General features: G+C 42.5%; 2 protein-coding genes across 2 annotated transcripts; one reads left to right on the top strand and one right to left on the bottom strand.

Annotated features, from left to right (window-relative positions):
- Positions 1–196: 196 nt before the first annotated feature.
- eif3s6ip (eukaryotic translation initiation factor 3, subunit 6 interacting protein) lies at positions 197–5,094 on the bottom strand. The gene is made up of 15 exons (XM_005742365.1): positions 4,938–5,094; positions 4,558–4,600; positions 4,211–4,421; positions 4,052–4,131; positions 3,775–3,836; positions 3,604–3,673; positions 3,443–3,516; positions 3,058–3,229; positions 2,754–2,908; positions 2,026–2,196; positions 1,666–1,799; positions 1,271–1,444; positions 891–1,080; positions 604–684; positions 197–382 (listed from the first exon to the last, which is right to left on the bottom strand). Exons 1-15 carry the CDS (start codon positions 4,959–4,961, stop codon positions 311–313), a joined length of 1,713 nt encoding a protein of 570 aa, XP_005742422.1. The 5' UTR covers positions 4,962–5,094; the 3' UTR covers positions 197–310.
- A 1,255-nt stretch (positions 5,095–6,349) lies between these two features.
- Positions 6,350–27,709, top strand: smoc2 (SPARC related modular calcium binding 2). Its single transcript, XM_005742364.2, has 13 exons — positions 6,350–6,758; positions 12,299–12,461; positions 14,358–14,464; positions 14,667–14,766; positions 16,089–16,133; positions 18,341–18,388; positions 19,135–19,209; positions 20,746–20,932; positions 21,959–22,041; positions 25,741–25,840; positions 26,081–26,328; positions 26,997–27,031; positions 27,178–27,709. Exons 1-13 carry the CDS (start codon positions 6,684–6,686, stop codon positions 27,199–27,201), a joined length of 1,290 nt encoding a protein of 429 aa, XP_005742421.1. The 5' UTR covers positions 6,350–6,683; the 3' UTR covers positions 27,202–27,709.
- Positions 27,710–27,942: the final 233 nt, after the last annotated feature.

Genomic DNA, 27,942 nt, shown 5'->3' with positions numbered 1-27,942 from the left:
AATCTGAAAATAAACATTAATAAACCTAAATATTAGTCCCCCAGTTACCTCACAGTTGACGTCTGTTCTACCCGCAAACAAAAGCTTAAGTGGGAACATAACACTACAAAAGAAGACTTAGCAACTGTGGTGAGGTGGTAAATACTGCCTCCTAGTGGAACACACCTGGTATTAGGGAGCAAAAACATACAAGTAATTAGTTTGCACTCCAATCCATCCTTTTATTGTTATTAGATTACATAGAAAATTTTTCATTAATAATAGCTGTCAAAAAACTGGAAGGAGGCATTAGAAGACGTGATGTGATGTCTCATCGGCCTGTAGCGGTTCCTGATGTCACAGTGGTAGCAGTGGTTGACATCTTCTTCAGAGTCCTGTTCAACTGTAGGGACACAAGAAGTGATCATTAGTCCTGTATTCAAAATCTTTTCAGTGCGGGGCAAACCAAAGTAGCAGGTGATGTTTTTAATTTTAATATTAGAGACAACTGTTTAATTTCCAAACTTTTAATATTCAAAATAGATTGTTACACCTTGTAATAGTTAGCATCTGAAACATTTTAAATATTTTCCCCATTCAGAGGCATTATGGACGATTGCTTACCTCCTCAAACTTGTGGATCTGTCTGATGAAAAAGTCTCCATACCGACGAGCGACTTTGGTGTCGGCAATGTGGATCATGTCCTGTGGGGAAAATGCCATCAAATATAAAGTACAACAAGCCACATCCACATATCTAACTTCTGTAAAACTTAATTTAAATCTTATGCTTAATTTTACCCAAACTAAACACCTGAGGCATTCCCCAGAGCCATCCAGCCCTGTGACATGCTATTTAAACAGCAGCACAGAAACATCAAAAAGAGCACTTTCATTTAAAAGATGTTCACCTTGTCAATGTAAAAGTCGACCTCAGATGCAGACTGGAACTCTCCGTCCAGCGCTGAGATGCCGCTGGTCCACACCAGATTCTTCATCTTGTGTTTGAAGACGAGCAGCTGAATGCGGAACTCCTGCTCTGTCATGTCCAGAAATCCGGCCAGCTTGGCTACTGGCATGGTGGTGTACAGCTTCAAGAAGCTACGATGACATATTGTGACTTAGATGACATGTATAAGCACTCAGACACAATCTAATAGTTCATGTAAAGGATTTAAATATGTAAAGTGTGGCAAAACGTTTGGAGGAGATTCAGGATATTTTTGTACATTACTCCAGCTTTTACAGGTAAAACTACAACCTCCACATACTCACAAGTTGGGGGACTCACCTTCGAATGGTGGAGAGCTGGGCCTGCTGCTGCACCTCCTCAGCAAAGACCTTCAACTGCTGTTGAAAAGGTTCTTTGTGGTAGTTTGGGTGGACGTTGTCGTAGTTTGGCACTACAGGTGACAAGAACTTGGGACAGGCAAAGCTGAACAGCTCCTCGAACACCTGCAGATCTCTGAGATGGTAAAAGTAACATTTGCATCAAAAGAAATGTTTGAGGCTACGAGCACAAATGCTAATAAAGTCATACATTACTGATTCCATATCCCATAAGCAAAGCTCCACACTTTATATAACATTCTACATAATACAAAATCATAACAGTAAAACAGAAAAGGACTGACTCACAACTTAAACAAATATGTTGTAAAGCTAGGCAGTGAGTGTAGGTCTTACCCCTTTTGCATGCGGAGCATCTTATCTCCGTACTTCTCCCTCAGCTGGGTGTGGATGCTCTCGTCGATGCGCATCGGGTACATGGTCAGAGCGATAGCCAGCAGGCCGTGCATCTGCTCATTTTGTTTGTTAATCTGAAGAAAACATACAGGTATTATGACACCTGTTCCAAACATAATACTGTTTGATCATCCAACACAATGAGAGTGCCTGATTATTATTCACGTGTCAAAGCATTTTAAAGAAAATCAGCGCATCCCAAATGTTGCTGTCTGAAGTTCTCTCACCACGTTCTGTACAGACATAAGTAAAAGAACCTACAGCTAAAGATAAGACAATAAAACCACTGCTGTTACTGACCATCTCATATTTATACGTTGACCTCTGGAACATGTTTCTTGTTCTCTGGATATAGAGCAGGATGTTAGCAAAGACTCGAATGGCATCCTGGTAGCGCCTCATCATAAGGTAGGCAAAACCCACATAGTAATATGTGGTGATTTGGCACTCTGGAACACGCGAGTACATACTCTGAAAGACAGGGAGAAAAAAAATGTGCAGAAATATGAATTACAGAGAAAATGAGCAGTTTCAATTTTTAATGTTTAATTTCAACAGATCAGCCAAACTTTATTTGTTGCTACAAAGGTTGATTTAATAGAAACTTTAAACTCTGAGATGAAATGAATTATATGACTCCGTGCTACTGAAGAACTGAGAACTGTGAATTATGTATTTACTTTATAAAGTATTATAATAGTTATTCATTGTTAATGTGTCAGGTAAATTAATGAGTTCCTTCTTTTTTACTGCAACTTCACTTTGCCCACATTAAATTTCATGAGCATAAAGACTGATAAAGCAGAAACTGTGTCGAGTCAAATTATCACAAGAATCCTCGGAGAATATCGTTTGTTTGTTTTAAATTAAAAACATCAGTATCTGTCAGCATTGTATCAATCCTTCTAGGACAAGAAGAAACAACACCAACAACACATTTCCATATTGACACTCAATCCCAGCGCTCATCATCACTAGTGGGAGCAGACCAGACCTCTCTCTACATGAGGTCTTAAATAAGGTCGTACCTTCTTATTGAGCTCAATGTTCTCCAGGACTTTGATGGCCTGGTAATAGTCACCAAGCAGAGAGTGAAGCCTCAAAAGCCCGACCAAGCTGAAGTAACCCAACATCTTGTACAGGGAGTGACGTCCATATTCTCCAGCCACGCTTTCTGGGTCTCCTGCATTACAAGAACACATAACATGTTCACGACCTATACAGTCCTGGACTCTAAAGCCTTAAATTGACATAATTCAAGATTTTAAAATAATTAGGTTTCTATGAATAGTCCATTGTTTCTATAAATATCATAAAAACACTCTTCTTTACCTCCACTTGTGTAGACCTCAAGCTGACGGTTGATGTTGCTCTTGTCCACCAGGGAGTGGAGAACATTGAGGACACTGTGGACGTTCCAGATCTTCGGGTTGCTCCTCAGGAACTCAATTTCCTCCTCAGACTTTTTGGCTGTCTTACAGCGGTACTGACTGAACGACTGAAACTGAAGGTGGAAGAGATGTTTGTTGGTGGATTTTAAATATGCTTTCTAGCCACGTGGACTAATGATCATTAAAGACCATGAATATCTTCATTAATATGTCACCTATCTGGTGCTTAAAGCAATGATAACATTAACAACAACAGCTATCAGCCCTTTTCTTTATTTGGATCTTATTGATTGTTGAGCATGCACTCTAAAAACACTGTAATGTACCTGGTAGATAAACTCATCAATGATGTCCCAGAGCCACTGGTTTGGCAGCTCCAAGGGGGCCGGCCCATCAGCATCTGTTTAGAGTCAACAATGATCTCATATAGCTGCTGTTCTTGCACTAACGGATCAGAGGAAATGTATGGACAATGTGTGCTCCTTACTGAGAATGTAGTTGAAGAGGTTGCAGTAATTGTAGTAGGACTCAAATCTCTGGTCCAAAGTTGGTCCACCCTGATTATACAGAAAATATTTTTTCCAACCAAATTCTAGAAAGTTTTTTGGACAGTGATAAAAAAGACACAGACGACTGTTCATATTTAGCAGCTACTCACGCTGACTTTAGCGTAGATGTGTCTGTAATAGAGTTCTTTGTAGAGAATGAGAAACACGGCATCTGCAAAACACAAGAGACAAAAACAACATGAAACATCTCCACTGAACCACACAAAGGAGGCCTAAAACTCTTAAATATATAAAATAAATAATAATAATCTTAAGTGGTGCAAGTTTATCTTTTTTTTTTTTAAATCACACTCAAACAATAAAGAATAAAAATGATACTATCCATACAAAATCAAAAGTAGAACAAGTAATGGATAACGCTCTCACCATTGCCAACAAGTGATGCGATGGCCTCAGCCTCTGGCCAGGGAGAGGTCTTGAAGAAACGGTCAGTCAACTTGTTCCAGCTTAATAGGTAAGAGCATGAAAAAGTCAGCATATTGATCATGCACGGTGTGAGAGTTATGTGCACAGAGTTAAATTTACCTGTTTTCATAGACGTCCTGGATCTCATAGATCTTCTGCTCAATGCTCTCACTAGACACCCGGTTGGACTGCAGCTCATAAACCTTCTGGTCAATCAAGTCAGAGATGGTTTTGTGGAAATACTGAAGAAAGTTCTTGATCACCTCTGGGATGACATGGTAGGTCTGCTGCTCATACTGCCTCTCGTAGGCAAGGTCTGCTTTAGGGTCACCTGCAAGGAAAATTAAAAGAACATCCTTTAATCTGCTCTAAAAGTTACTTATGTTGTGTGACTGACTAAACAAGAGGATTGTATCTGTAAAAATAGATAGTATGAGTATAAAAGGGATGGTTATTTGTATACTTACCAGTGTGCAGATCGTAGTCGTTTGTGTAGGAGTAAGGATCGTACTGTAAGGAAACAAAGCAATCAGGCATTTGTTACTGATACAGCTACAGCATCTGATATTGATCTGCCCAGCGAGAAACGACCACCTGATCGATTATATAGTGATATTTTATAATAATAAAAATGCACTAAAAAGAGTTACAGACAATTAGCTACTTTTTTGGTTGCATTGTCTTAAAGCAGGGTTTAAGAGTAAATTTATATCACACTAACTCATTGAAGCCACTGTTATACTATGCCGGTGGAGTCGAGCTAGCTACACAGCTACCTAGCTAACAGTGTGCCATTGTTATTGCAGTCAAAACGTACAAATGTCTGAAGGAGTAAATGTGTACTTACATCCTCTTCGTCGTGGTATGACATTGTATTAGCTATTAGTCCAAGCTAGTTTAGATGCTGGAGTGAAAAAAGAGAATATGTGCTCAATTAGCTACCGCCGCTAAACCACGCAGCTGGCGGTGGAGAGATGGGAAGAAGCGGAAGGAAGTAGCTGTGACGTAGGAGTGACACGCATCGTAATTGGAGCACTATGGGAAATTGAGTTTGTTGTTCACGAAAAGAAACGCTTGATTCTCAAACTTTCGCATATCTCTTCTAAAAGCCATTTCAAACAAAAAAATATGTAGAGGGTGGTGAATTTAAAAACGAATAACCATTTCTTTCCGCGTTTTTTTCTTCTTAAGTTTCTCTTAGGGAATGAAACCTGTGTAACTGAGAACAAGAGCAAGCTAGGGCTCTGATTAGGGTTTCATAAATGTATTTTATGAACCTCATTGTTTTGCTAGTGTCTGTTCGTGAGACGGCATCTGTCCATTTGTTTACAGCTGTGCTTTTTACTCACCATAATGTATTGTAAAGATGACTAATGATACTAATTCGGCTACACCAGTTTTGACCAAACATATATTCGGGAAACAAACGGACTCTTGCGAGACATGCCTTTCTACTGAAGGGCTTCTTGTGCAGGTACTGAAAAACAAACCACCAAGAGGAACAGACATAATTTGATATAGGCTTTATGTTCTTATTTGTCACGTTTCTTTGATTCTTGCACAAAAAAATGTATGTTGAAAACTCAGCCTAATTTTTCTCGTGGAGAATAAAATAAACTTGTGGAAAATACAGTACGCGGAGTTCTGACAAACGCAAAAGTCAGAACTGACTGTGTAGAATTTCGAAATCCCCGACAGCTATTTGACCATATGAAGTGTATCGAGCAGGCTGTGAAGACTATCATCTACCGTTAGGTGGCGTTATAGTCGTAATGGGACGCTCTGAAACGTTGCACTAGTGGCCGTGGACTCGGCGAATGGAGAGTTATTGGGAAGAAACTGCAAACTGATTCGTGCTCATACAGCATATAGTTACAAAGCTGAGAATGGTTTAATGGTTTGCCAAAATATCTGTTATTCTAGGCGCCCCTTGTTTTTTTAATCTGTATTGTGTGAAACTCAGGGGCTTGTCTAACTTTGTTTTGAGAATTGTATATAGCCGTAAAATCAGAAAATTGAATGTGATTGCGTATGCGTCCACCAGAATGAAAATGTATTTGCTGATCCACCTAGCAGACACTTTCTGACCCCTTCCTGTGTTTTCTCTTCACTGGGGTTGAGCATCCTCACACCACTTTCTTGCGTGAAAGAAAAGAATACCTGACGTGTTTGACTACCAGCAGCTGACGGCGTAAGCTTACGCCTACCTGACTGACTAGGGGACCCGCCTGCATCCGATAAGGGATCTAGTCCACAGAATCAAGTGTAGCAGAAAAGGGGGTGTGGAGAAACGAAGTTGAGTTAAAGAGAGGGAGAAAGAGACACCGAGGGAGGGGAAAAGGTCAGGGACACGGGGGGGTTTATCGGACTGCCAGAAATAAGGAGCGTGTCTACACAAACGGGCTGGCAGACGAAACCAAGGAAACGACGTGAAATACACCACCGACCCCCAGTGACTTCTTCGAAAGGACTGGTGCGGATTTTAAACAATTTTTGACTTCTCCCATAGACAGTTTTGCGCCTAGGTGAACTCCTGCCAACACGATTTTGGACCGTGCGTAATTTGGAGAGTATATTACCACGCTGCGTCAGGATGCGCATCTGTCCACTGCTGGTCTTCCTCTGTCTACAGTGCGCTGGAGGCGTTCAGAAGTTCTCCGCTCTCAAGGTATGAGGAGGCACTTAACTCCCAGAATGAATGTCATTCAATTTCATGAGTAAAAGTTGTTTTAAAGGGAAAGGATGTGCTTGTGCTTTCTATGAATAAAATTCCAAAATTCACAATCTGGAAAATATTTTTTAATATAAAAGAAATAGTTCCTACGCACCCTTTTCTTAAAAGTCAAGCTTCTTGTGATCTATTTAGTCTAAGAATCTGAAATAATAAAATAGTCAATACCTATAATGACGCATTTGAAGTCAATTACTACTACACTGTGCCACATTCTTACACCGAAGTCTGAGTCTGAGGTTATCTCGCTCTAAAAGAAGTGGGCTGTATTAGTCGGATGTTTTATATGAGGCAGAAATCCATTTTAGAGCTCAAGAGAGCATCAACTAGAGCTGTGCACTGAGAAAATGGCTCTGTGTTTTTTGTCAGTCATGTAAACTGAGCGCCACAGCTTACAGAGTGTTGGCACAGCAAAGGCTACAGGTTTGTAAGCAGTTGGTGGGTGTGCAGCAGGTTTGGTTTTGCTGCTGTAACCTGCCTGCCAGCTTCTCGGCTCTGCTGCCTTTCTGTCTGGTTTGCTCCTGTTGTTCTAGTTGCTCTTCAGAGGCTGAGCTGCCGGGATCTTCTGCATTAAAGCACATGGCATTGTTTACAGCAGCATCCTCTCCATCTTACATTAAACTCTGACAGAAAGTGCATCTTCTGGGGAATTTCATGGCCATGATCAAGTGCAGGTACAGTGCTAAAGGACACTTAATAGAGAGTGGAATGTGCATTGTCAGAGGCTCCCCCTTTTGATTTAGAGGCTGATGTGACAGCCACCTCTCCCAGCACCAGTATTTATGGTTCTGGAGAAGATGCCTCGGTATCCAATTGGAAACAAATGGCCATGAGTTGTTAACCTTCAGGTGAAGGGTCGGAGATCCTTTCTGCCTGACGGCACTACAGAGTTGTGGAATGTGGGAGGAAGTGTTGTACTGAGCAGATGCTTCACTGAGTTGATGCACACAAACACACACACAGACCAAGGCTACAGATAATTAGTGTGAGGAGCGTTTCTCTATTTGTGCCATGGTTGATACCATTTACTGTCATTTAATAGAAAGGTTACACAGGTGTAGCTGTGTTTGTGGTTGTTTGGATATGACACATTATCTGCTGTGCTCTGGAGACGAGTGTAAGAACGAGAAACTTCTCTACTTTGTTGCGTGCCTCAGTTTAATTTTGTTTCATATTGTGTGCCGTACCTCCCAACACGGGCTAATCAGACTGTCTTTAGTGGAATAACACATGAAACTTTCTTATACAAAGAAGGTTGCAAGTGATTAATGGCTTATTGTCTAACATATACAGGAGAGACCATTACTAGTTTAAAGAAAATGTCTTCATGTTATATTTTGTCCATATTTGAGGTCAGACAGGCAGTTAAATATATGAGATATTTGCCCAGGGTTATTCATGAGACCAATTTTTTTCCATTGTTTATGGAAATATGAAATAGTGTGTGAGAAGATGAGGGCACACAGAATAGTGGCTGCCTCATTTTCAAATCTTTATGTAGAAATCTTGATCTAACATGGGCCCTGTTGCCCCCCAAGTGCTTTCCTAAAATTTTCCACCTGCTCAAAGAGGCGGGTTTCTTTATCACATGACTATCACTGGCCTTTTGCGACACCTCCTTTTCTTTTTAACATCTTTCAAAGCAATTAAATGCCTTTTTCCTTTGATTGAGTTAGTAGGCTGGTTAAAGGCTGACACTTTCTTCCCTTTCCACCATGCTGGAAACTAATGATTCCCTTTGCATCCTAGCATCCACACAGGAAACTCCCGGCAAGGGCATTTAACACGTTTGCCACAGCTCTCAGCTGGGGCCCCCATTGACCCTGTGAGGCTGTGGTGTGAGGGGCCTCTCAAGGCGCTGGAAGCAGGGGCCTCCCAGCCCAGAAGGCTCTTATCAGCCTACAATGCGCTCTCTGCTGGAGGTTCGCCTCCTCCATACCCCATTCAATCCCACAATGCCGTCGAGCCAGGGGGAGGTAATAGGATTTGATTTGTATGCTGGTTGATCTTAGAAAAAAAAAATTTCCCTTACACTCCACCCGCCTCGCCCTCTCTTGCCTGTCTCTTGTTCTTTTGCCAACCTCCTGTATTATTAGAGCAGATGCAAAAAGCATCTTCCAAGAGAGATCCCACAAAGAACAAAAGGAAAAAATTATGAGAGAGGCCAAATAAAGAGAAAGGCAAACAGAGAAAGTGAGCGCCAGATGTCTGCAAGTAGACGGGAGTGGGATTTGAGCAATAAATTGATTTGAGTCAAAATGCGTGTTCAGACTTGCACGAGTCTCCTTTTATGATAATTCAGGGTGGAAGTCTGTGCCGCATGTAGCTGAAGCAGAGGCCATCCATCACTCTCCACCATGTTCCTGTGCAGGATGATGGTGTCGACTCAGAGAGGCTGGAATGAGACATCAGGGGAGTGTCAGGGCTCTGCCTCAGCCTCACCCATCCATCACCACGGGCAAAAAACACACAGAGATCTGTAGCAGAGAGCTAACTACAATTAGGTGGACACAGGAGGAAGAAGCCCTCAAAGCACCATTAGTCTCCAAAGTTTCTTCCTCTTCCTCACTTTCACGTCTTATTTTTTTGTACTTCCTTCAGTGTGGCCAACTTTGAAACGACTTAGAAATAAATACTCGGATGTCTGAAACTGAGTCTGGGTGGTTGATTTCATGGGTGGCTGATTTCATGATTTCGACTGTGTTTTTCCATGCTGCGTTCTTGGAGCTTCACTGTAAACTTGCTGGAGCTTGGCACTATGCTGTGTGTGCTGGAGAGCAGACTTCTAGCAGGATGCTGGGCCACTGAATGACTCTGTTTGCGATGTCAGTCTGCTGGCTGGCAGGGGCTAATGCTGGTGTAGTGGCAGTACATTGGCTGTGGCAAGTGCTGGACAGTCACCACCAAGTGGGGTTGGATGCTCTAAGACACCATCAGTGTAGTAATTGGCTTCAGAACTGTCTGAATGTGAAGGGGGAGCTATGAGAGACTTTCAGTGTTGAATACGTATGCCCTCCTTACCTGTGTGTGAAGCTAGTAGCACTGGAGAGAAGAGGAACAGAAGGAAGGATTGTACTAATGGGCCTCTGTCAGTTAAATGCAATGATGCAAATAATTCAAACAGCTGAGAGATGCAATGAGGGGGTAGGGGCAGGACATGTAAGATCTTGTGTTTATCAAGAGCGAGCCAAATACATAAGCAACCAAAAATAGAACCTCTTAAGTGTTTAGTTGAAGACAAAAAGTGCAGATGTTTGTTTCAAATTCAGTCTTGATTTTACTAATATTTTATGAACAGGAATCTTCTGCACAGATCAATTAAATTCAGTTTCATTCATATAGCACCAAATTATAACAACCATCACCTCATGGTGGAGAGAAAACTCCAACAATCACACCAACTCTCCATTAGCAAGCACTTGGCAACATTGGGAAGGAAAAACTCCTTTTCAGCAAGAAGAAATCTGCGGCAGAACCAGGCAGCCATCCGCCACAACTGGTTGGGGATAAGGGGAGGAAGACAAGACAAAAGACACGCTGTGGAAGAGTGCCAGAGATTGAGAATAACTGATGATTAAATGCAAAGTGGTGTATAAACAGAGTTAGAAGATGTGAGAGAGGAGGAAATGTTCAATGCATCATTGGAAGCACCCAGGAGTCTAGCCCTAGAGCAGCATAACTAAGAAAGGGTTCAGGGTCACCAGATCCAGCCGTAACTATAGGATTTATCAAAAAGGAAAGTTTTAAGCCTGATCTTAAAAGTAGAAAGGGATCCAAAGTGGGAGCTTATTTGACAGAAGAGGGGCCTGAACGCTGAAGGTTCTGCCTCCCATTCTACTTTTAAATATCTTAGGAACATCAGAGCTTGGAGTCACAGCAAAGTGTTCTATATTGATCAGGTATCAATTAGAGAGAGCAAACATATAATGGATAATTTCCCCAGTTCTGCCTTAAAAGGATAACTGTTTGATGATTTGTGACATGTTATTACAGACAGTAAGAGTAAGACCTCCTGTTTATTTCAGAACAACAGACTATAAATGAATGTAGCCCCAGAAATCATCTCCTCTCCTCTCCTTTACATTGTGACACTGTATAAAGCTTCTTGTCTTCCTCGTGACAGTTTTATACTTACCCTTCGAAAATTTTTGATTCATTCCAACACATTCATCTTCCCCCTCACAGCTCCTTCTTCTAGTGTGTTTGAACGGGCCTACCATCTCTGATCTACCCATTGGGAGATTTATGAGCATGGTTGACAGAGTGTATCTGTGTTACCCCCCCCCAACCCCCCACCCCTCCCTCCCACTGGCCCAGGGCAACTTTACCTTACCTGTTAACCCTCTTCCAGGTGCATGCAGCCCTGCAGCTCTGCCTGTCAGAATGCGGGGGGTGGGGAGGGGGAGTTGCCCCTCCTCCTCCTCCTCAGTATATTTGTAAGATGTCAGACACAGCAAATTTTGTCTTTGGCATTACCACAGCCTTTTTAGCAAACGGTTTTTGCCACAGATTGATAAGTGGGAGTGGATGAAAGTTCCCACTTGTCTGTCTATCTGTCTGCCGTATAATAGATGACATGCAGAGATTTTTGGGGTGTTTGTGAATCTAGGAAAATTAGAACAAAACAACAGTGTCTCATATGTGCAATTATTTTTATTAAAAGAGGAGACAAAAGTTCACCGAGGTATTTCTCTGTGGATATGACTGACTGAAAGTGCACCTGCATCTGCATGAGTATCAAGTTTGTTTGTTTTTTGGGGTTTTTTCAGTCTGCCCAAAGTGAATGAATCATGCAAACTTTATGAAGCCGCTCACACTGTAGCAGCACAAAGCCCGCTGATATCTAGTTTATTCAGGTACCCATTCGCTGTCTTTTAATTCATTGTAGCCGTCACAGCTTGTTGCCAACCCCCACCTTTTCCACCACCACGGCCCCATTGTGTGGCCTGGCGAGGGAGTTTCATACCGTGGTGGCAGATACAATGGTGGCATTGACACAGGTGATCCGATGCGTTGAGCCTGGATTCTCCTGTCCTTGTTCCTCTTTTCATGGCTGAGTAAAACATCCTTAGCAGTGATTCCAGGTGAATACCTGTGCAGGTGTTGGCACAGACAAAGAAAAGAGGAAGTGTTAGTCAAGTCCTCTTTAGCCCTTTAGACAAAGACAAAGCACAGCTGCACCTTTGCAGATTTGCAGCAACACTGCCCCATCTTTGTGTCTGTGTCTTGTACTGATTATCAGTGTCTTCTTGCGCTTGATTTTTAATAATAGGCATATTTTTTTTCTGTTGTAGCTTGTTTTCACAAAAATACATTTTGCTCCACCAGCGCCAGCTCCCAGCCTTCCTAAATTCCTCAAAACTCCTACCTGCTGGTGTGCAGATTAAAATGTTTTGGTGCAGAGTACACTTATTCCCAGAAATGGCTCATTTAGCAACTGATTTCTCTGCTTATCTCCTCCCTTCTCACTTGTGCAGTTCCTGCGGGTGGATCAGGATAAGGATTGCAACATGGAATGCAGCGGAGCTCCTCGCAAGCCCCTGTGCGCCTCCGATGGCAGGACCTTCACATCGCGCTGCGAGTACCTCCGAGCCAAGTGCCGCGACTCCCAGCTGGAGGTCAGCCGAGGGCCATGCAAAGGTCAGGTCATGAGTCACGCTTCATCGCCGCCTGATGCTCTCAAATGCACAGAGGGGGGTCACAGTAGAAACTTGTGGGTTAAATTCATTTCAGCATAATTGATTCTTTGAGTGGTGGGAGGACAAGTGGGTTTGACACTGTAGAAGTGGGGGCTTATTGCTGCCTGCGTGGTTTTATAATTTCACACCATTTGTGTGATGAGAGACGCATCATTAATTTGACAAATCATGAATTATTTTGATTACATGAGTGATTTCCTCATTTATGGAAATTGCAGAAATATCTTGACAAATCGTGACAAAGATTTCATCATCCTGGATGAAAAGCTTTATATATATGATAAGTTGAAGAGAGGGAAAGGGAAGGAGAGCCTGTGAGGTCAAGAAGCTCACAGACTCTCTCATTGTTAGTCGTTGAAGGAAGGAAGAAGAACCCATACACCCCAGTTCTTCAGCCCCGAACCCTTTCACCCCTGCCCCACAGGCTCACTCTATACTGCTAGTTCATCGCTCTGTAGACTGGGGACAATGACCCATTCTCACCGCATTACATTAGACCTCTAATACAGGGAATGTGAGCAAAAAAGTTTGCTTAAAAAGAGGTGTCATATGATGGAAAAGCATTCCACAATTTTATGCCCGTGCTGGGTTTCCATGGCAACGTCTCTAAGCGGACATCTGGATGTGGCGGACAGTGCCGGGACGCAGAATAGAGGATTCCAGCCAGGAAGCTGAAAGGCACGAGGGTCCATGAAAGTCGTATTGTATGCGTCAATAACATCGGGTCTATAAGAGTTTGGACCCCCCTACTGCTTCTGGATAGGGGGGGGGGGCGGAGTATAGACACAGCAACAGCACCCGAAATAAACCGGAGGTCTCGCCTTGCCTAAAAGCACAGAGATGGGATTGTGCAGATGGTGAGAGTGGCACCACATTTGTTTTCTATCACTGTGCTAGGATGATTCAAGTGTCCTGTCATTTTTTCCAGTCAGCTTTTTGGTCAGAGCCCCCTGGAGAAGGATGATGGTTTTGGGGTTTTCCACTGCAGCTAACTTTAGAACTCCTCAATTCACTGTTTTCCTCCCTCCAGAGCATCCAGCATCTTGCCTGCTCTCCTCACCAGTCAGCAAAACGCACACACACAAAGGGTGCACACTAGAGTAAGAGAAAGCAGTGCACATCCCACCTCACATGGCTAATCTACCTAGAAGCCATGCTGGCAACAAGACTGCCATCAAACTGGTGAATGTTTTTAAACTTGGCATTAATTATTGTTTCAGTGCGATTTGAAGCCCATCCAGCACTTTGCAGTAGCTACTGCATTACACTGAGTTACCATCAGACTCATTTGTACAGCTGCTGCTGCTGGCCAGGTGAGATAAAGCAGCTTTGGAAGACTGGTTTGAGGGATGTGCAAAAACTGGAGGCACACCTGGATGGAAAGTTGCTGAGTTTGAGGGGACAACCTTGGCTGAACCTCTCAGACGGTCGAGGTTTTTAGAGGAGAGTGAGGCAGACTCAGACATTAAGGAAGGGTCAGGTTTTCCCCGTGCATCAGCCCTTTTCTTGGGTGACTGGAATGTTCTTACAAGAGCAGCATGAGCTGTCTCGCTCAGTAATGGCTTTACCACCAGGCGGTGTGCAGGCTTGCCTGACTTGTCCTAATAAGAGTGGGGGTGTTGGTTCTATTCCCAGCCACACAAGTATCTGCTGCTTCCGAAATGTCTTGAATTGTTTCCCCCTCTGTCGCTGCTCTCTCCCTGCATGTTTCTTCTATTCTTCATCGTCTGTAAAATTCGACATCTTCTTCTGACTTTTTAAGTATGTTGCTTACATAGTTGTGGACCATAAGAAAATAGCGTGTCTAGTGATTTTGCTGATTTGTGATGCTCCTCAGATACATCCAGATGTGTAGCAGAGAAGAAGTACACAGAGCAGCAGGCCAAGAAGCTCTTCCCACAGGTCTTTGTGCCTGTTTGCAACCCTGATGGCACGTACAGCGAGGTAACGAACAACACTCTATGAATTATATTAACTTTACTGCACAAGCCAAAGCTAACAACCATACCAACGTCAACATTTTTCTAAAAATTCTCATTTGTTCCGCACAAATAAAACTCTTCTTTCATTTCATTTGATTCTAACATGATGGGTTTCCAAATGCAGCTTGTACTGACTCTGTGTGTGTATGCTGTTTTGATTGCAGGTTCAGTGCCATAGCTACACTGGATACTGCTGGTGTGTTACCCCCAATGGCCGGCCAATCAGTGGCTCAGCAGTGGCCAATAAGAAACCTCGATGCCAAGGTCAGTAAAACCCAAGTCTTTTCAGATTTGCAGTTCTCAGCTCTTGGCATCTAATTTTGTAATATGCTTGACGTATGACACTTGGTTTCAGTAATTCAGTGTAGCAATGATGATAAATCAAAGTCAGCACAGCATAAAATGGCATTTTATGTTTGTGTGGGGGTGTAGCATTCAGTTCTGTGGGAAAGCGGTCAGCGAGTGGACTGACGGCCAGAGGGTTCGAGGGCCATACGAGGACTGCGTGTTGCTCAAGGCATGGGGCATTAGTAAAAATAAGCCTGGCAGAAAATCTGTGCTGCAGAATTGAGAAACGAAGTTCAGCTGCGAGGAATGTAAATGTCACTGGAGGGTAGCATCTGCCAAACACTATGAACACTGCTGTTAGCTCTTTACAGATGTTGGATGTGGTTTATCCTCTTGAGATTCATCACAGGATGTAAAACTCTTACCCGCCATTGTACTTTATACTCTTTGGTTAACTTACCTTCACTGTCTACACACAGACTATACATTGGTCTATTTTCATTTATAAATCAATAACTGAATTGCCACCAGTGTATCTAACTTCCTGTATGTCACCTAAACAGAGTAATTACAGCCTCCGCTCACAAGCCTTTATTACATTCACTGTTCCTTCACCACATACAGAACTTGGGAAAAAGGCATTTTCTTACATTGCTCCTTATACTTGGAGCAAATTGCAACAGGATTTGAAGCTGTGCAGTTTAACTGAACTCAAGGAATTTAAACAAATTCTAAGGACAAAGGAGAAAAGATTACTGGATGACCGTTCCTGTTCATGATGTGTTATTGTTACTGTCTTTTTAGTTTTAGTTGTATTTTTCCAGTTAGCTGATTATATGACGTGTATGTTTTAACATATTTAAAACAGGTCAGTCTTGAAGATGACACACTGTCTCTCCCATTGTATAAATAAAGGTGAAATTTAAAAAAATCAAATCCCTTTGCATCTAAGGGGCTGCCTTGTAGTTTGTTGCTGTCTCAATAGTAAGAAGCCTGCAGAAGTAATATTTGCAGCAGCAGTGTTTCTGCTGCATTTGGCAGGGTTAGGGTTAGGGTATCGGGGTAAGCTGATATGAAGCCTAAATATTTCATAAAACACATTCCAGCTGACTTGCAGCGTGTTACTTTTAAATTAGGTGGCTTTAATAAAAGTGGGTAGGGGGTTAAGAGTTACCGTGTGTCAGCCTATTTTATTCTTAAAGCGTGCCAAAGATTTCCAATCTGTTGTCTCTGTCAAAAAGGGAAAATCAGCAGCACGGTTGTGAATGTTTAGTTAATTTGAGCCTTTTGCTTTTCAGGATCAAAGCAGGAGAAGACAACTACAAGAGAGCCTGGTAAATCAGGTGAGAATTCAAGAAAAGTTCCCCCTCATAGGCACGCCGGCTCCTTGGCGATGCATGTTTGCTTTTGTGTTTGTTCGTGTGCATGTATGTACCTATCAACGCTGGCACTGAGAATGTGTGTGTGTGTTCCTTTGTATCTGTCTATTTGTCTTCATCTTTGTCAGAGATGTTCAAGACGGGTCGCCTGTTTAGGCTTGCCTCACTAATATTTTGTCAATTCATGAACGTTCGAGCTGCCTGAAGGCTGATATAAAAGCAGTCTTGAGTTAAGAGTGTGTGATAAACTTTGCACACCACTGGCAGCTTTGGTGCCTATAACTTGCTTGTTGTCTTTACCAGGCAAGCAGCAGGAGCAAGACCGGAGGACCGCTGACTTATCTTAAGTTCTCCTTCACTAACCTCTCTCCATTTTGGTTCCTTTTTCAGCCACAGTGTCATAAGATACAGCGAAATGTTCACACTCAAGTCTACTTTTTCTGTGTCTCTCATCAAGCATCTTCCCTCTTCCAGATATAGAACCACTAAGCTTCCCTGTGACTGCGCTCCAAAATTTGTATAGCTTTCTCATCTCTTAAGAGACAATTTGTTTAACTGCTGTGATTTGACTCACAAAGAGTCCAATTTGGGTTCATTCAGATTGACTCATTATGTGATTGTATGTGACAGTGCATGGTTGCATGAGAGAGAGAGAGAAAGTGTGTGCACATCCACTTGTGTTTGTCAGATGGGTTATTCCTGTCAGTGTGACATTCATGTCTGTGCCTCTCTCTCGCTCTGTCTCTCTCTTTCTCTCTGTGTAAACAGTCTTGGGTATAGCGTCTGTCTGAACCCAGCCAAGTCATTACGCATAGATCAAGTGGGAATGCAAAATTTGAGAGAGGAGGTGGGATTGTGGGAGAAGGAAAGAGGGAGGGAAAGAGGTGGAGGGGTTGGTTGTGGTTCAATCTGAACTGGTTGGATAAACAGGGTGGTGAAAAGCAGAATAAACTGTAGGTTTGTGGTGTGCCAGCGCTCAAAATAGCAGTGATTGCATCAATATTTTGATTCAGCAAAAGCCCATCAGTAAAAAAAAAAGAAAGAAAAAAGAAGCCATTTCACAGCTGCCTTTGCAGCATTTCTTAAAGTAGGAAGAGATGTGCACTTAGCATTTTGCAATAAAGCCATTTCTGTTACTTGACTTAACAAATTCACATGCTGGAATCATATGCAGCTGACGACTGACAAACAGCAGTAAAACTAATGCCATATGACCACAAATAGCACGGGGGTTTCCTGGCACATGCTTAAAGAGGTGTTACAGTCATGTAAAAGGCCACAAAGTAAAGATAGGCCATTAGTGGTTTATCATAAATCCAAATCATAAATGCACTTTTTGAAATGGCATTTCCATCCTTGAAGTGAGCAGAGTAATAACACGTCTGCCTCAGTTATTTACACTGCACACAGACTCTACGTATTTTTATCCACCTTACGTGTTTGAGGAGATGAATGGCTGCCATAACTGTATTTGACTTTGCCATGGAAAGTCATTGTTAAAGAAAATGTATTTGAACCTAATCCCTGTTTGTGGAGCCAACCATTAGAGATTCTCTGACTCATACATTATTGGGGCTTTACTTCAAGCAGGAGGAGTGACCAGTTCTGAGGTTAACCACACCTACAGCCATGGTTTCACCCGAAGCGCTCCAAAACCTCCATCGCTGTCTCTCACCACAAATCAAACAAACGGAGACCAAACAAACATACTCAGTTCTCCCGCTGTTAATTGGTTCATCTGAAACTTGGCTACTGCATTTTAACCCTCTTCTGCGCCGCTGCCACCTCCGCACAGCTTTCCTAATCCAAGTGCAGGAAATGAAAGATTGAAGAAGAACATCAGGGACAATCAGTCCTAATTCTCTCCTAATTTACTATAATTGATCAAAATCTGTCCTCTGTAGCACTGTGATCTCCCTCCGTTGCATGACGTGATACCATTGGAATATGTGACCACTACATTCCTAGCTTTCCTTTTCTCATATTGCAAGTCACATCTTTCAGTTTTCAGCACACGTGCAGCCTCTCTTGGTCATTTTTCATCCCTCTAACTCTGCTTCCATCCTTCTTGACCGGGCAATGTGCAAATCTCACATAGTTCAAGTGTTCTCTAATCTAGCGTACTCTCGTAATTGTAGTCTCCTTGCAAATATTCTCCATTCTAAATGCAGATGACACCGACCTAGTGATCGATCCTCAGCCTCCCGAACACGAAGAAGGTGAGCTGTTATTCGTCAGACTGTGAGTAAAAAATGTTTCGTCCTGTGCCTGTGTTTACTGACATACCGCTGACTGACTCAAAAGAAAAAAAACCTTAAATGGGCAGAAGAGCCTGCCCGAGTCAGTTACAGCACCATGCTCCAAAAAGGTCACTGTGGAAAACGTTATAGTAAAACACTGTTTTGGAATGATGAGATATGATGAAAATTTTTTCCTTGTGTATTGTATACAGTAGTAGCAAGTGAAGCATATTTAATTCTAAAGCATAGTCCAATAGTAGCATAAGAAAATGAGTCATTAAATTAGTATTATCAAAATCTGCCAGAAATATTGAACTTGTCAGTTAAATAACCAGCAGCTATGCAGTAGCAGGAGGATGTGGTACTTATATATGTAGAAAAGTTGCTTCCCACGTTTTACTTCAAAGATAAAGAATGGAAAGCTGCTGCATTTGAGCACTTTTATAACTAGTTTATATATTTTTTGAGCAAAGTAGCGTTTTACGGCTTCACGCTAATGCGATCATTTGATAAATAATAGATTCTAGCCTACCCACCCATCTTTTGATGCTATAACTCTGGTCACAGCTTTCATATGCAATTTATTATCCGCATCCACTGCAGCAGTTTGAGATATGATAACCTTCATGTGCATTTTACAGGCTGTGAGTTTTGGTTTGCTTCAGATGATTTACGAGCATGTGTTTGACTGAAGCTAATGAAGCTGCCTTGGTGATTTCTTTCAGATAGCAATTCCCAGTACCCCACTCTGTGGACGGAGCAGGTTCGCAGCCGACAGAACAATAGAACCAGAGCACCATGTGAGTTTTCAAAGGCCGCTTTTTACTTAATGATGGCGAGCGGGTGTTTGCAAACCTCAACTGAAAGCCCGCTGTGTTTTTCCAGCTTGTGTGAGCAATCGTGGTTTGAGGCTGTTCCTGTCTTTTAAGGACAGATGGCGGGTTGTGAAACCAATACATCTTGGTGTCGGAGTGCGTCAGGCTTTGAGGATCTGCTTCTCTGTGGTTCTTCTCATTGCAGCGTTCCTGTAAATATCCTCACATGGCACGGGCAGATGATTTTCTCAGTCGGCTTGGTTAATCCTGCTCTCTTTTTACAAACACGCGCGTTAAGCTCAGTTGTCTCGGAAATGTGCAGCTTTTCGTAACAAACAATAGTATTTTAGGCTGGCCTAGAGACAAGAAACTTCTGTGCATGTGTGCATTTCTGTGTGAATCCCATTATCATAATTTACAACCAATAAAAAGCTTGAGAAATGCAGCATTGATGGTTTTGATTACCACATGCTCTTTGGGGTATTGGGGTGAAAAAAAACCCCCACCCGCTCCAACAAAGAGAGCCCATACGGAACAACTGGAGCGAAGAAAGTTGGTTGAGAAAGTGGGGAGGCATTTCATTTGGTCTCTTTTGTGTGGGTAAAGATCTCTAATGAAAATAAACAAAGAAAAGGGATATCCATAATCCTGCAGAAGCCTGCGAGCCTTGAGGCAAGCACCGAAAAGAGGAAGAGATAAAAATCCCTCATGGCCAGAAGAGCTCTCCTTCCATTCCTCTGTTTAATGCGGCTGCTGTGCAGGAAAAAAAAGTCTGATTAGATCCTGGTGAGGCTCAGTAAAATCCCATCAAGCCACTTCATTTTCTGTATGTATGGATAAAAGACAGGAACGTGCACTTTTTCAGGGGAATTCTGAACATATAAACATATAGGTCTGTGGTACTTTACAGTATCCTGCAGCTATGTGTCGGTCTGTGTGGGTGTTTGACAGCATAGCCCCAACTGACCACTGTGCTGCCTTTGTCCTGTCTGTTTCTCTCGCTGTCACACACATCCACAAAGGGCAGTTGAGTGTCCAAATATTTACTTAACTTGGGGCACGGGGAGCCCGTGCTTAGTCATTAGCCCGTTAATGTCCGTAAACAGTGCCATGGGGGGCTGATATAGCAGTCTACACACCCTGTCTCCGAGCGCTCGTCCTCCACCCCTTTGTCTTCTTCCTCCTCCTCCTCGGGGATTTGCAGCAATGGTTAGAATGGAATGAGAGAGCAGCTGCATGCGTTTTGCTTTTATACAGAAATTAATTCAACCATAATGCACGTTGTATAATTCCAAATGTGGTTGCCAGATCTGGTTAGGACTAAGTCCAAATTTAAACTTCAAACATACCCTCTTGTTCATATCAAATGTGCCTCTCTGGAGTGAGTGTTTGCCAAGTCACACAACCCAGACCATCAAAACAAAAGCTCAGGTTATAGACCACATGCATGTGTGCTTACGTTCTTGTGACCAATACGCTAATACCTTTGCTGATTCCTATATAACCTCTGATCTTTCCCAGCCTCGTCATGTGACCAGGAGAAGCTTTCTGCCCAAGAAGAGGCAAGGCAGCACAAGAACGACGCTGTATTTGTACCAGACTGTGCCCAAGGAGGACTTTACAAGCCTGTCCAATGCCACCCCTCTACTGGCTACTGCTGGTGTGTGCTTGTGGATACTGGACGGCCCATACCTGGGACCTCTACAAGGTGGGCAAAATATCACCTACAAAAAAAACAACGTGGTATACAGATATTTGAACCTTTATGTGTGGTACTTAATTACCCTGTTCAAATATCCTTGGCATTTATTGCCTTGTTCTGTGTGGGAAACAAACTAAAAAGTTGCTAAACAAAGCAGGTAAGTGATCATTAGCCAAGCTTAACAGAGCAGAGAGGTCACAAGAAAGAGAATCTGCTCAACTAGATGACCTTGCATTTTGCCCTTTGGCAAGCATCTTCTGCATTAAATGTTCTAAAACTAGATTAGGAATTATCTTACAACAGGTCTTAATATCTGCAGGCTCTCAACCCTGCAAACTTTGAAAATACTGAAAAGAAGCTCTTAGAAAAAAGTAAATTTCAGAGATTAAAAACAGATTTTCTATCAGGGATTTGTAAAACTGCATAAATGTCAGACTTGTGAGATTGCACGTCTAAGAACACACATGGACATCTCCATTGCTGATGGCGCAGAGTGTCTCGGTGGTCTGGTGAGTGGCAGGTCATAGGTCAGTGAGCCTGGCAGACTGGAGAACTGGTACACTCTTATTGAGCAGCATGGCTGGGTATCAAATTAACAAGGCTCCAGGCAGAGTGCCAGACAGCACATTAGCACGCATATGGAAGCATGGATTTTCTTTATTGTCCCAGGCCAGCTTTTGGCCCACTTGCACAGCAGCAATCTGGGCTCTGCGACGGAGACTGTGAAAGCTTCCTTGTGTCCCACGCTCCCTGTCTCCCACACTTCTATCTCCCTTCCCATTTCTATCCTCATACCAGCTCCAAATCCTTCCCCTCTTATTGGATGTGTTTCACAGCCCCTGGATTTGCCACAAAACAGTTATTTCTATCCCTAAGATTTAACTGCAATGGGTAATTGGAAAGCATGGGAGTCCTCTCTGACTTTACAGTAAAGATAGTTTCACTGTTGTTGACAGTCCCTTTCACCCATTTCCCTCGATTGAACAGATTTTGTATTTATTTATTTTTTACGTGGTGCATTTTCTGTCACAGGTATGAACAGCCAAAATGTGATGGCAATGCTAGGGCCCACCCAGCTAAACCTAAGGACCATTATAAAAGCAGACATCTCCAAGGTAAGTTTTTCAAAACTGGACTCGGTCTCTGTTTTTTCTTTGTGTCCAGACCACACGGGGATGTTCCTCTGCAGCCTTCCTCTAACTGCTGCCTCGTTTCCAAGGTTGTGATAACAGTGCAACTATGCGTGTGTGTAAAACCATCATTAGTGCTGTTGGTCAAGGAAACGCTTGTTAAAGAGTTGAGGATTGCCAGACCCTGCCCTTCGTTGGTCAATAAGCAGGGAGATAGGGACAGATTGGGGGAGAATTCATCTTCGAGTGACATGGAAGCTGGAGCATAGTGGGATGAAAGCAAAGAGGTGAAACAGCAGGGAGGTGAGTGATAATGGATAATTGGATGCCAGAGATAGGTGGTGATCATGGGATTGATAACAGTGTAGATAACTATAGTGAGGGCAGAAGATCACTTTGGGGGTGGAGGTCATGTAGCGGACTTAGTTACAGGTGAAACTCTGCTGGTGCTGGGTGCATATAGTATGTGAATGTTACTTACAAACACATAGGGCTAAATATTAATTAAATTACTGCATATTTCATTATTTTTAGGCATATTTAGAAAACAAACTACTTACTGTTTTTACACACAAGCACACACATGCGCACAAAAAAAGTTGTTCATTCATGTTCCGTAGGCTAAAACATTTGGCTAATTTATTGCTATATGTAGACAAAGTTAAAACATGATTTGGTGCTGCTTCACTTTCTCTTCATGCTGGAAGTAGGACTTGAACTAACAACTTTCTGCTGGAGACGCTAAACAGAATCAGGTCTCGGTAACCTGCCTAAAGTATCTGACTTACATGTGTCACTTTGGAAGGAAAATGCAGCTGCAGGACTCTTTTCAAGGAGACTTCTGCCATGGTTAGTAAAATTTGGAAAACTGTCTCATGTCCAGTTTTCCTAAAGCAAGGGAGATATTACATTAAAAATAAGTCAAGTTGTAGTTAAAGTTGTTGTATGCACGTGGATCTTAAAATGATCTTCTTGCCCTGTGATGAAACTCACATTCAAAACCACACTGAGATGACTAAACCATTTTTAAAGATGCGCCAGCTTTCATTCGGCTGCACTCGCTTTTTTTACTCATCACGTAACTGCACAACTTGTACCTCTCATTAAGCCAAAGATAGGTGAAGTAGAGATACAGCGTTCAACCGCTGCCTACAACCAAATCACAGTTTAAAGATGAATGGTGCTTGGCTAATTTGCAATTTTTTTTGGTGGTTTAGTAAACATGTTAATAGTCCAGCAGCATGTGAACAGAGCCACCACTGTTCCAGTCCTCTCCACAACTGTTTATGTAAGAGTGCGCCAGGCCAGAGCTGAGCTCTCTGCTCGCAGGTGCTGCGTTTAGCAGGAGAGCAGCACTCTGTCTCTGCTCAAGCATCAATGATTCTTGTACAGTTAATATAAAACAGAGGGACATAGACAGACATAAATGGTTGGTAGACCACCAAATGCTATTCATCTTTTGCTTTCCAGAAAGTATGCGGTGGCAATGGGGGTAAAAAAAGAAAAAAAAGAAAAAGCAGCGACGCTATCCCGTGAGAAAGACCCTAAGACTGAAACATTATGTCTCTGCATGTGTTAGGTTGCGCCGACCGAATTTGAAACCTGTCAAAAAAATCTGCACCTGATCAGTCAGTATGCTCATGCAGTAAAAAAAAAAAGAAGAAGAAGAAGAAAAAAACGTAGCATCTTGTTTTCTTTATGAGCAATTGCGTCAATGGCTGTAAACCGTGTTACTGTACGATCCAGGTATAATTATAAACGTTGCCTTCACATTGCTGCAACCCATTTGCTGTTGAAGAGCTGGTGTTGAGAGGTTTATGGGGCGAGACTTGAGAAAGGAGCAACTTGCCCAGGAAGAGCCAGGAAAGTAAAGCTGAGTATTTGGCTAACTCTATCCCCGCAGCAGGCTCATGGGACAGCACTGGGGCAGGCGCTGGGAGCTGCGGCCGCGAGTGCTGACAGGGCTCAGCCCCATGTGGCTCCGTACAAAAACACTGCTCCTTACTGACAGTAACGCACAGGCACACACATGTAAACACGCACTTACACGCCAACTTTTTACAGGCCGCAGATATATGGAGGCTTGTGAATGGTGGTGCAGCTCTTTACGTTTCAAAAAGAAAAAACATTGAAATCATGAAGGCTTTCTCAACCTGATTCTGTCCTGCAGCTGTCAAACTTTGGTATTACATAATTATAATTATTATGGAATAAGACAGCAGCCGTGTACTGTTGCAGCCTTGAAATGGACGGAAAATGGCCAGACACAATTTCCCTCAAATGACAGCAGGCACATTCGTGTCCTTCCCTTCAGCTAAACAGTGTCCAGACATACAGAAGCCGATCTGTCCCACCCCCACAGTGAAAGCACTGCTGCTAAGAGGAAACGACTGAAACATTACATGATGGCTTCCCTCCCTGAATGAATTGCAGACGTGCTAAGATTCCTGCAGCATTACAGAGAGCGCCGGTGCTCTCCATGAAAAACACTGAGCCTCAAACAAGTCTCACTGCATCCCACGAACCTCTCTTCATTTAGAAGCCAGATAAAAAAAAAACACTTTGCCTTCTGAGGGTGCAATTATTTGACTGTCTAGACTAATTTACCACAAGAAGGTCCACAAGGCACCATTTTGGCTATTATCAGGTGGGTCAGATATTTTACTGGGCAAGAGCCAGGGAGGGCCTACTAAAAGTTAAGTACAAGTCTGTTTAATGTGTAAAAGAGACCGCGGAAGAGTTTGGATGTGACTTTTTAAAACCGTGGTCTCGGTACAAGCTGCTAAAGCCCTGAAAGGTGGAGCAGAGGCTGGATGTTTATGCCGATGCTGGTCGCCACCTGTTAGAGACGCAAAGCATGCTATTATCTCCAACACAGGAGAATCGGGCCCTGCAGGCCTGGGCCATAAAAAAAGCTGAAAACTATGGACAATTTCTTCTTCTCCAACGGCGCAGGGAAACAAGATTGTGAGAAAGGAGAAAAGAGCTGGAATCCCTCAGGTCTCTGTAGCCTTCAGCTCTAAAGGAATAACTTTGGTCTCCTCACCCTTAAAATGGGCTCACAGACAATTACTGTCATTAGGGTCATTCACCCAGTGTTGTTCTTCATTTTAATTTTTTCCCATCAGTCTGCATGCAATAATGCTTTACTGTTAGTTTTTACTGGGTGGATAATGACACATTTCACCCTATAGGTTCATGGTCTGATTATATTGCCATTCTCTGTCAGTCATTTATAGAGTAACCCCGCCACACGTTGAACATCGCGTTCTAAATTTTGTCTGTTGCTCTCTGCTTGGATATCTTTAAAGCAAACACCTCAGTAATTAGTAAAATCTTGTTAATAGTAACAGGTATGCCTATACCTGTGGAAAGTTAAAACACTGCACAATGATTGGCAGGTTTCCTCCACTCCTCCACAGGAGGGGAGCTCTGATTCTTTATTGGAGCAACTGCGAGTGTCCTGGGTTTCTTTTCTCTTTTTATGTGACGTCTACATTAAAACTACGCCGGCTGTTACATGACATCCCTCCCCAGACATTTATTGGGCCACCTATGATGAGAGCATTTAACATTGCTGCAAAGCTTTTTTTGCAAGAGAATCTCTTTGTTTGCACACTCGCTTTCATGCAAGGGCATAATTCCTGCTTTCACACATCGATGTATCTGTGGTTGATTTTCCAGGCTGTCCCGGGGCTAAGAAAACAGAGTTCCTGACAAGTGTTCTTGACGCGCTGTCGACAGACATGGTGCACGCTGTCACAGATCCAGCATCTGCGGGAAGGTATGACATTTCAAAGTGTGTATATTCATGCTATGGTTAGTTATGGATCAGTGGGTTCAATCATTCACCACAAACACATAAATGTATGCCACTCACCAATTTTGAGTGCACTGAAAAGTGGGAAAAGCTTTTTTTCCCCTCTGAAAGCGAGCGACTGCATTTCACTGAGTTGTTTTTTAGTTGCTGCATAAAGAGAGATGTGATTACTGGCTGATAATCTGATTTGTACCTGACCTTTAGGGTGGCTGAGCCAGACCCCAGTCACACCCTGGAGGAGAGGGTTGTCCACTGGTATTTCAGTCAGCTGGACAAAAACTCCAGTGGGGACATTGGAAAGAAGGAGATCAAACCTTTCAAACGCTTCCTGCGCAAGAAGTCCAAGCCAAAGAAGTGTGTTAAGAAGTTCGTGGAGTACTGCGACATCAGCAATGACAAAGCACTGTCTCTGCAGGAGCTCATGGGCTGCCTTGGGGTGACCAAGGAAGAAGGTTAGATGAATGTAAACTAATCACCCTGAATTTTTTTTAAACCTCTCCTCCAAACGTTATTGCCCAGTAATGGGGCAACGAGGCACCAGAAAGATTTTGGGTTCATCCATATGACAAAGTGATGCACAAAGGGCAGTTATAATCACATTTCAAAAACAAAAATCCAACAGCAACATGTGACCTACGCCAAGTGATTACATAAAGCCTCGAGGGCCTGCAGGTTTTAGATATGTCATTGATCCAACGCAGCTGATTCAAATGGCTAAATGACCTTTTCAACATGTCCTGAAGTTCTCCAGAGGCTTGGTAATGAACTAATCATGTGATTCAGGTGTGCTGACCCAGAGTGATATCTAAAACATGCAGGACACCGGCCCTCGAGGCCTGGAGTTGCCCACCCCTGAAAAGAGTAAGCTAAGTTGTCTAATTAGCACTTGAATGGCATAATATAATGTTTTACAGCACGCTGTACCAGAGTCAGCTGGAAAACAATAGTTTTTAACCAACTAAAAACATTTAAGTGATAATTAGCCAGCTAGCACCTAGCTACAGTACTTGCAAATAACAGAATCCACTAACAGCAGTGCTTAATTACACAGCACAATTATACTCTGCAAAAGTTTCTCCATAATACTTCAAATTCATGTCACGTTTCTTTTATCCTAAAGGGTCCATACCAGGAGAAGGCTTAACCAGTAAACTAGTAAGTACACTCTTCCTTCATTGCATATTTCCAGCCTAACTGAAATGTTATTGTCTCCGGTAGTGTTGACTGAAGCAGTCCTTAAAATGTGTATTTCTGAAAAAGGGGCACATTAAAATGAAGTAACTTCAATTTCCTCTTCCTAGAATCCCTCAAAGAAGCAAGGCTAAGCCCTAAAACAGTGATTTCCCCTCTCATCTGGAGAATCCGCCCTCACCAATCGGCAAATGGAAACCATAGTATTTGCACTTTGTACTTTAAAAAAAAAAAATGTAAATTCACTTTGTAGAAATGAGGTATTTAAACAGACTGCTGAATCTGTGAATTATGTAGTTAGCTTTTTATGTCCTGACAAAACAAAAAATATTTAACACATACAATGTATGTGTCCTTTTGTGTCTAAAAAGTGTACTTTTGAAAGTTGTCTAAGTTTTCATGTTTGATGTTACATTTTTGTGCCCATTTCTCCCCAGTTTACTTTTCTTCTTGTATTAATGATATCGAGGTGTTTATACTGATCGTTTCCTACACAGCTACAATAACCTTACCATCTCTCACGTACTGACCTATTTCATCTTTTCCTGTACTTTGTAAAGCAGTTTGCAAGAATGTTTGGAAGATGCATCATAAACAACATTCTACATGTTCGCATATATTCATGATTACTAGAAATAAAGAACTCTTTTATATATTTTGCTCCTTGTCTGCTTAATGTGTCAAAGAGGAGGAATCAGGTCAGCGACTTTCTTTGGATCCAATTAGTCTTCTGTATTTTCCCTCGTTATATAAATCTTGTAATGTCTTTGCCATTTTGTCTTTTCTTGCTGTGTCTTTAATAAAACACCTTGTTGACACAGTGTTTAAGAGCCAAGTATTAGTCATACATAGCAGAGGTCGTGTATCATCCCATT

Source organism: Pundamilia nyererei, unplaced genomic scaffold, assembly GCF_000239375.1.
Source record: "Pundamilia nyererei isolate P.nyererei 1_Seehausen unplaced genomic scaffold, PunNye1.0 scaffold00120, whole genome shotgun sequence".
Lineage (NCBI taxonomy): Eukaryota > Metazoa > Chordata > Actinopteri > Cichliformes > Cichlidae > Pundamilia > Pundamilia nyererei.
This window is presented reverse-complemented; position numbering and strand designations above follow the sequence as displayed.